The 9851-nt window shown below is 44.5% G+C and overlaps 1 protein-coding gene across 1 annotated transcript; it reads right to left on the reverse strand.

Annotated features, from left to right (window-relative positions):
- Positions 1–1097: 1097 nt before the first annotated feature.
- Positions 1098–5761, reverse strand: LOC128969205 (pancreatic alpha-amylase). The gene is made up of 10 exons (XM_054383922.1): positions 5594–5761; positions 4860–5006; positions 4459–4656; positions 3071–3301; positions 2549–2682; positions 2339–2461; positions 2130–2229; positions 1827–1948; positions 1594–1719; positions 1098–1287 (listed from the first exon to the last, which is right to left on the reverse strand). Exons 1-10 carry the CDS (start codon positions 5759–5761, stop codon positions 1098–1100), a joined length of 1539 nt encoding a protein of 512 aa, XP_054239897.1.
- Positions 5762–9851: the final 4090 nt, after the last annotated feature.

The following is a 9851-nucleotide window of genomic DNA, read 5'->3' on the forward strand; positions in this document are numbered from 1 at the left end:
AAGAATACTTCTGGCCAAGCAGATATTTTGACTTGAAAGAAGGGCTGCATTCAGCTTCATGTCAGCATCTGCCCACAGCTGACAATGAAATTGGGAAAGCCACCAAGTCTGAGAGGTCTGTGTAATTCTCTGAGATATCCACAGAATCACAGAATTGCCTGGACTGGAAAAGCCTTTTAAGGTCATTGAGTCCAATCATTAACCTAACCCTGACAAGTCCTTGACTAACCCATATCCCTAAGCCCTACATCTACACAACTCTTAAATACCTCCAGAGATGGGGACTCTACCACCTCCCTAGGTGGTCTATTCCAATGCCTGATAACTCTTTCACTGAAGAAATTCTTCCTAACACCCAGCCTAAACTTCTCTTGGCACAAGGGAATAAGCATATTGTAGAATAAGCAAGCCTAATGCATGACAAAGACAAGAACAGGCTGTGCATCAGCAGTTGTCAGGAGGGATAAGAAATGCCTGGGTATAGAATGTGCTTGTCAGACTCCTTTGGAACAGCCACGCTGAATGTTCATTTGCAGAAAGCGACTGGGGCTAACGATGGAAGATCTGTGGCTTTGATTTGCACAGGCACAAGCTGACTGTGAACCAGGCAACCTGCTGGCTAGGTTTTTGTGGTAGGCTGGAATGACTGATTGGCACAGCCCAGCTTCCTCTGCTCACCCCCACAGCAGGTCTGATTTGTCACAAGAATCAGATAAACTGTCTGTGGGTGTAGTCACTGCTCACAGCTGGCAGCCCACAATGGGGCTGCTCTGGGATACAAACGTGTGTGCATGTGCTTTAACTTAGCAAGGCGTTGGGTTGGGGTCTTTTTATTTATTCTGGTTTTCTGCCATGTTTCTGTGATGTGGGAAACTATGAGTTCCATAGTTTTAAAACCTGCCGCTGCGTTGCCACTAGCTATGCCATGATGAAGTCACTAACCAATTCATTAAGGGAAAATGCATTACTCTTCAATTTGATTGACATTTATTACTCACTAAGTTACAGAGAATCACCCTTGCTTGGATATCAGGGCATCATAGAGAGGGGAAATAGTAAATGGACAGGTCAACAGGGGAAGCAACTTTTCAAGCGAGTTATAACTTGGCATCCACATGAATTGCAAGGAATGGATCTTCATCAGTGTTACTAATCTGGAAATTGGCCATTCCATCACCAGATACGTACAGCACTTTCCCGGTACATTTGTCACCCTCCTTTTGTCCAGAAATAACATCACAATATGTCCCAGCAGGTAGTCCAGTTTGCAAATAGATGTTCATGTACCTATGTGAAAAGAAGTGAACGCTGTTCAGCCACTGTTTTCAAAACACATATTCCAAATTAGGCACAGGATTTTTGAAACTGATGCTACTCCTTTACTTTGAAAGGTAAGATAAACGGTGTGCTTTCTGATCCTAGTACTGCTTCACTCCCTATGCTCCCTTTTGCCTTTCAAGACCTGCCAATGACTCTAGCTCAAACTGCAGTGATTACTTTCAGCAGAAAAAGAGGCCATTCCTCTCCTTACCACTATTGCTAATGAAGGATGCTATGCTTCTCTCTAGGAACACAACCTCATCACTGACTTACCAGTCATCATTATTAAAAACGATGAAGCCTTTATTCCCACGGCCAAAAGCTACTTGATTGCTGCCATTGTCCCACCAGTTGGAGAAAGGTTCACCATCCACCACGTTACGGAAGATAACCATGTTCCTGAAAATGCAAGCAACAGCTGTCACTGCGCCTGAAGGAGCTAGAAAGCCACAAGGAACAGCAAGCAAAAGCAGCTGCTTTGACTTAGCTTTGCTCCAGTGTCCTACCTGATTTGCCGCCAGCGGTGTTCACACACCCAGTCGTTGCCACAGGTAGTGTCTGCATTGATCGTAACAGGCTTGATTGAGCCATCCGCGTTGCTTGGGGGCCCAACCCAGTCATTGATATCCTACAATGGAAAAACAACTTTAAAACTTCTCACTGAAAATGCAGACAGCCTCTCTGTGGGCAAAACAGATGCAACGTGGGACTGAGAGAACACCAAACAAATTTAAATGCACTGGACTGCTTGCTTTGGCTTCTGCAGAGCCTCATTCACCACAGATGTCCCTTCGGCACTCCCAGCTTACCCGGCCATCCACAAAATATCTGGGCCAGCGGAAGCTTGACATCACACGTGTGACCCCGTAAGGGTGGGCAAGCATGAAACCAACTGCCATCTTGTAAAGCCTGTGCCAGAGACAGAAGCAGCAATGAGGCAGGGAAAGAGAAACTCTGTCAGAAAACAGAGAAACGAGCAAAAGGAAGAGGCATCACCCAGAGAGAAGCAATCCCTTACCTGGAATCCCAGAAGGTTAGAATGGAAGCTCCACCAGCCCCATGCCCTCGCTGGTTGTCGTGGTTATCCACAAAGACCAGGGCTCTGTCGGAAGGTACAAAGCCCCAGCCTTCTCCCCAGTTCCTGGCCAAAAACACACATACTTCAGGCTACCCTGTCAGCTGCTGTCCCCAGCCTGTCCCAGGTGAGTCCCCACATCTCCACCCTCACTTTAAGTAGGCCATCTTCTCTCCATTCCACTTGCGGATCACCGTCCCCAGCTTTGCACCATATTTGAATTCCGTCACCCGTCCATTCCCAAAGTAGTCACTGCCTTTGATGGGCTCTCCACCCAAGTCAATCACCTGGGACACAAAGCAGAAACTGTGCATCTCTTCTCTTCTCACAGAGGCAACAAATGCAGTGTACAGCACTCAACATTAGGTCTTGATTTACACTGAGAGAAAAAAATATTCCAGTATGTTTGTTTTTGCTAATGACCCAAAGTCAATATAATGATGGACAAATGGAAAAACACAATTGAAGAAAGGAAAGGTAAAGCTGAATGACAATCTGTAGTGGAGGCATTCTTATAAAGCAAAAATTGCTTGAGTCTTCAGGGCTACTTCAAAGCAATTGCTACCTGGGTCTTCCTGCCAGAAAACTGAATGAAGAGGCATTACTGTCATGCAGCTGAAGGAGGAATTTAAAGGAGATACCAAAGACAAACGTAGTAAAAGCCACAGAGATTACCTCCTGGTAAATGAAAGGTTTTGTTCCTGCAGAAAACCATTTAGTGTTTAGATCTTTCAGCTTGTCCAGAAATGCTCTCATGTCCCCAGGCCACATGTGCTTGGCAGCATCAATCCGGAAGCCAGCCACGCCAATATCAATGAGGTGGTTCATGTACTCGGCGACCTTGGAGCGCACGTAGTCCTTCTCCAGGGCCAGGTCCAGCAGGCTAACCAAACGGCAGTCCCGCACCTGTGCCATCAAAAAAAAAAAAAATGTGTTGGAGTGCCACTTTGTCAGCTTGTGGAACCTTGTAGTTAAATGGTTGCATGTTTCAAGCCACAAAACCAATTCTCTTTGGATGTCTAATACACTGAGTCAAGTGTTTCTCTACTTCTCACACCACCCCACCATCAAGCAGGCTGAGAATGCACAGTGAAGTTGGAAGGGGACACAGCCAGGACAGCTGACCCCAAGTGACCAAAGGGATAATAGATGGTGTAGGACAACAGGCTCAGCATATGAAGCTAGGAGAAGAAGGAGGAAGTGGGGGACATTTGAAGACAGCATTTGTCTTCCCAAGTAACTGTACATGTGCTAGAGCTCTGCCTTTCTGGATATGGCTGAACACCTGCCTGCTGATGGGAAGTGCTGAATGAATTCCTCCTTTTGCTTTGCTTGTGCACACAGCTTTTGCTTTACCTGTTAAACTGCCTTTAGCTCAATCCACGAGTTTTCTCACTTTTACTCTTCCAAGTCTCTCTCCCATCCTGCCATGAGGGCGGTGAGTGAGAAGTTGTGGTGTCCTTACTTACCTACTGGGTTTAGACCACAACATTCTGCACCAAGACTTAAGTAAATTTACTATGCAGCTCAATTAAAAATAAAAAAAAAAAGGTTAAGAGAGCTGGCAAAGGCTATCACCTCCCTGAGAATAAGAAATGGCATAGTGAATTGCTGCAAAATGGCCAAAAGAAGAGCAGTAAACTTGAGGAAGAACTGCCACACATTCTATCCGAAAAAAATAACAATTCACTCGATCAGGGCACATCCTTGCACTGCTGTCAGTTTTCCAAAGGGGCTGCTGATCAAGATCAGCTGACTTTACAAGATGTAAGAGCAAGCTCAGTGGCTGAGCTGAGTACACTGGGCTCAGCTCAGGAGCAAACTCCTGAACATGCCCATGCAAAACAAGCAGGGAGGGTTCTTGATGTCTCAGTACTCGTAAGATTTTACACAAGTACCTTTCCTGTACCTATGTTAACTACTTCATTCATTTGGCAGGTGACTAAGCACAAGTTCTTTGAGAAACTACTCCCTTTGTTCAGCCTTATTGTAATGCTTACACAACAGGTTAAAAATAAGAAATAGAATAAAATAAAAATGTCAGGGTTTTGCCAGAGAGTTACCTGATAGATGTCACCATAATTCTCAATTTCTCCACTTCCAGTTCGACATTTGCCATCATTGAAATCCCATCCAGAATATGGCACAGCTGGAAAATCTCTGTTCCCAGCATTAAAATAGCTTCCACATGTAGAATGTGTGCCTGAGCCACCTCCGGCCCCACACATGTGGTTGACAACAGCATCCACATAAATACGAACCTGGAAAAGCAGTAAATGCATTTCAGTACATTTTGTAATAAAGGGGAAGTGACAGGCAGAGCTTTTGCACATTGCTATTCACTTATCTTTATTTCCCCTTTAGTTTATTCTCAATTTATGCCTCCTTTCAAGACAGTAGCAGTAACTTCCCTCAGCAGATAGAGCACTTCTTGCTGTTTCAGATACAGATTTTCAGCACTTACTCCAACATTGTTGCATCTGGTCACCATGTCTCTGAATTCGTCTTCATTTCCTGATCGAGTGCAGATCTTGTAGCTCACAGGCTGGTATCTTTCCCACCAGGGTCTGTTTGGGTTAGTAATGACAATATTTTCATTTGGAGGTGAAACCTGCAGATTAAATGATGTACTTTGATAGGAAATCAACTGAGTTTATTTCAATATTTATTGGCAGAATCCGCACTCAGTACCTTTGCCTTTGGAAGCAGGCTAGTACCCAAACCAATCTGTCTCCCCCAGCATAAGCTCATGCATGTGAGATGTCCATCTTGTAGACTGGCAAGGAAGAAGTCCTCTTTTGTTCCTGCAAGCTGCAAGGTCCAATGTGGACCTGCTTTCAAGGACATGCATGTAGAAGGGCTGAAGCCACAGGAATTGTTTTCACTGGAATCGTGACATTCTTAGGAAAGATAAAAATTCAATGCTTATTCACTTCCCTCAGAACAAGGTACAGAGGAAAACGTAACTTTGGAGGGGAAGCATTTCAGAGGAGAGCATGCCCCTTTGTCACTGATCTGCTAGAGACACAGTATCATTCATAGGCTCTGCAGGATCCAGGGTTGCCTTTAACAGCACTCCCTGCTTCTATCCCCTCACTTTCCATCATCAAAGTTACTTGAAGCTGGCTGTCTCCAATTTAGGCATTTTGATTTATTAATAAATGCCATTTTCCTGACTACTCAGAGGAAGCAACTTACCTGAACTCCTCCAAACCCATAAGGAGCTAAATAGCGCTCGCACTCCAGAGCGATATCAGCCCAACGCCATTCGAAGAGGTGGACAATAGACGTCCTCCCAGGGAGAGTATTGGGGGCATACTGCCCCCAGCAAAGCCCTACAGCCACAAGCAGGAGGAGGATTTGCATGATGCCTTCAGCTGAAGGCTGTGGTCTCTCCAATGGGAATTTATACTCCTGCAAGATGACAAAGTTCCTACCACAGCTGTCAAAATTCACACAGATCAACACTGTGAGTTATTTTTGCCTAGCTGGCTTGATATCACTCTTCTGTTTTGTCTTTCCCTGGATTGTCCACACACCTGAAGATAAAATACCTTTTCACAATAGTTATGCATTATCATAAACCAAGTTGTCCAGGAGCAGTGCACCCGAATTCAGAATTGTACTATTTTTAATCATGTAAACAACAATCCTTTATCAAAAGTATTCCAAAATGTAACACAGAGACTCTCAAAGGTGGCCCTGCAAGTTAAAAAGAAATGGAAATAATTAAAAGGCAACTGGAAATCTAAAAACTCTAGGAGAGTGAGTAAGTTTGCCAGGACTCAGAGATGTCTAGCTCTCACGATTAGTATGAGCTCCAACCAGGGTACCTAACTGGTCAGCCACTCTCAGCCAATGACAGATGTATCACACAAAACACTATGGGTTTCACCAGGGGAAACACAATGGCAACTAGAAACTGACCCCTTTGCATGCCTGAAGTTTTTCTAGTGTCATTGTTCAGATCCTGCTAAGAACCGTTACCAGTTTAGTTCACACAGTCCTGCAGAGCAGTTGTTGCTCTATCTGACTGAAAGTGATCAGAGCTGCAAATATTTTCTTCTCCATTGGAGGCTCTGCATAAGGTTTCACCTCACTTTAAATGACCAATGATTCTTCTGAGTCCAGGAGGGAAGCCCTAAATCAGACCTAAGGTGCTGCTGCAGGTGAGTTTTAGCTGCCTGACATAAAACTGAATTTGAAAACCAGAACTGTTGCCCAGGTCCATTCTGCCTTTTCCTATGATTTTCCTCTTCAAGAAAAAACCTTCTGACTTCTGCTCTTGACATAATTTGAGGTACTAATTTGGAATTGACTTACAAGATCAGGGTCTCAGTGATTACACACCATGAATGGACTTGAGTCATGCCAGCAATAGAACACAATGAGAGAATACAGAGATCAGAAAATTCCTGACATTTGATGAGTATCTGTAAGAAAAACAAAAAGTCTACAAAATGGCACATCAACTGCAAGAGCAATGTCAGTGGCCTTTACACCTGAACTGCCTTAGTATGTTCTTTCTAAACCTGGCCATGTCATTGAGTATGTCACACACACCCTTCCCATTCCCAGAATGTGTCTTCAAGGACGAAATGCAAAAGCAGGTCCCATTTGCTCACCTGTTCATTTTCATACCACAGACCTTATTAAAGGTCACTTTTCCCACTGAAATAGTAAGTTACTGCACATGACCCTGTCTACTCGCTAACAGCAAGGTATCAGTGAAATGACTGCACCTTGTGATTACCAGTTGGGTGAGAACACAGCCCTTCCATTCCAAATGCACTTGAGTTTTGACATCACCACTGCCTGTAAGGTTGCACTGCTGTGATGGCACATCACTCACTGCACAACCTTCAGTCCAGTAACATGGTCTTGTCTCCATCTGCTTCTGCAAAGAGATGGTTCTCTAATGGAGACCCTGAATTAAACCCTTATGAGGAGAGACTGAGGGAGCTGGGAATTTTAGCTTGGAGAAAAGGAGACTTGAGGGGTGACCTCATTCATGTTTATAAATATGTAAAGGGTGAGTGCTGAGAGAATGGAACCAGGTTCTGCTCAGTGATGCATGACAAGGGGCGATGGGTGGAAGCTGAGGCGTAAGAAGTTCCATGCAAACATGAGGAAAACTTTTCTCACTGTGAGGGTGATGGGACACTGGAGTGGGCTGCCCAGGAGGGTTGTGGCATCTCCCGCTCTGGAGATATTCAAAACCCAGCTGGATGCATTCTTGTGTGATCTGGTATAGGTGATCCTGCACTGGCAGATGGGTTGGACTGGATGATCTTTCAAGGTCCCTTCCAACCTCTAACATTCTGTGATTCTGGGAAACTATGAAGGAACTGAGTAGTTGGTTGGCAAAAACACTTGAATTTTATTTTGCTTACCTGTGCATAGGGAAAAGTTAGAAATATAGAAAAAGAGGGGGGAAGGCAAGAGATAGCAAAAGGAAGAGATAGTAACCACCAAAGATGAAGTGATGTCTCACCAATCCTGAAGGCTGCAATCAGTGGCAGAGGTCCAGACTTCCCTGTTACCTTGGAGGTTTTATGCCTTTTCCAGCCCCACACATGGTCACAGTTCCTCATTCAGTTGTCGTGGTTATAGCATGTTTGACTGGTGTCAGCCCCAGTCCCATGGTTAAGTTGCACACTCTTTTGGCTCTAAACTGCTGCATAAGTCACCTGTAAGGGTCCACTCCATCAAAAGAGCAATAAAACTCTTATAGCGAGCCCCAGCTTTTATCCTGACACTCTTGAACACAGAACCTGGGACCTTGTCTGGGTATCAGCTGCTATAATCACAGAGCTTGTGGTCTTGTAGACAAGCAGCTATCTTTCTGGGACAATGGTGTGAAAACACCTCAGGACAAACAATGTTCAGGCAACATGAAACAGACAAACTTAACTCCTTATAGTTTTCCAGTGAAATACACTATTAGATAAGGAGAGTAAAGACCAATGTCCTTAACAGCCTGATGCAATAGGCAGCCAATAGGCTCTAGGTCCTAGACACTGAAACGAGACCCTTTTAGTAGCAAGCTTTCACACTGCAAACCTAGAAAAGCAGGCTTGTTCTTCTGTGTCCCTGTGTGGTCACAGCGAAGTTCTGTCAATCAAACACACCACTGACAACCGTGTTGCACCAGTAGCATTTCCCCAATACCATGCTGCAGTGTCAATGTAAGACCTACCAGCACGCAACTGACCAATAAACCCCTCCGAAAGAAGAAGGCTCAGAGGAGACAGGCAGAGTGACTTGCCTATGAAGCTCAGGGCATAATGCAGGCTGTGATGGTCTGCAGGTATTGTAAAGAATGCCTTTAACACAAGGGCTGGAGGATAGCTTTTATTTTAGCTAAACAGCTACCAGTTGAATGCATTAGCCTGAAGGGTCCTTGCCCCTAGCTTAAGAGTGTGGGTGTCTCCCTGGTTTATCCAGGACAGCACGAGGAGTGTACAAATCATCTAGCACAACAGAGATTATTAAAAAAAAGACTTTTGAAGACAGTAATGAGCTTTAGCTAGTTTCATACCATATATTCCTTCCCAGTAACTGGAGATGCCCAGCATCCTAATGACAAGGGTATTAAAGACACAACTGATGGAGCTCATGTGCATACTCTGATTGAGCTGTATATAGGAGCTTTTATATTTTGCTAAATGTAACTTGCGTTTGTGTTGTGGCTTTAGTCTATTTTTTTATCCTTCTGCTAAGTGGGAAAAAGTGCCCAGTGTCACTGATCTAAAATTAAGTAGGTTTGGTGTTAAACATTACATGCTCCATGTGCAAAATATCTGCAAGCAGCTGGTCAGAGAGTGTTGGCCTCTGACACAGCCATAGCCGTTGCAATGCAGCTGTCTGCCTCGCTGCTATTTGGTTTGACCAAATGAAGTGAAGACTAAGAGGGGATCTGGTCAATGTCAATAAATATCTGAGGAGTAGGTATCAAGTGGAGGGGGACCAAGCTCTTTTCAGTGGTGCACAGTAATAAGACAAAGAATGACAGGTACAAACTTGAACACAGAAGATTTCACCTCAACATGAGGAGAAACTTCTTTACAGTGAGGGTGATGGAGCACTGGAACAGGCTGCACAGAGAGGTTGTGGAGTCTCCTTCCTGGATACATTCAAACCGCACCTGGATGCATTCCTGTGTGGACTACTCTAGGCAATCCTGCTTTGGCGGGGGGCAGGTTGGACTCGACGATCTCTGGAGGTCCTTTCCAACCTCTAATGTTCTGTGATTCTGTGAATAACAATATTGTTGCACTCTGCCATAACAGTGGCTTGAAGGGTATGAAAGGCCTGTGACACTTAGTGATGTGCACTGTGCTGACTGCCCACAATGTGGCTGCTCTGATACAAATGTGTGCCTAAGTACTGGCCTTGAAAATACTGCATTTTAACTTATCCAGCTATTGGCTTGGGTTCTTTTCATTTATTCTAT

This window comes from Indicator indicator, chromosome 10 (assembly GCF_027791375.1).
Source record: "Indicator indicator isolate 239-I01 chromosome 10, UM_Iind_1.1, whole genome shotgun sequence".
In the NCBI taxonomy this organism is placed as follows: Eukaryota; Metazoa; Chordata; class Aves; order Piciformes; family Indicatoridae; genus Indicator; species Indicator indicator.

Bases quoted from the DNA above. Each gene is read 5' to 3' on its own strand.
- LOC128969205 (XM_054383922.1), bottom strand. From the start codon at position 5,761: ATGCAAATCCTCCTCCTGCTTGTGGCTGTAGGGCTTTGCTGGGGGCAG. The intron at 3,302-4,458 runs GTAACTCTCTGG...TTGATGGCACAG, and splicing joins ATTATGGTGACATCTATCAG to GTGCGGGACTGCCGTTTGGT. The intron at 2,683-3,070 runs GTAATCTCTGTG...TTTGTGTCCCAG, and splicing joins AACCTTTCATTTACCAGGAG to GTGATTGACTTGGGTGGAGA.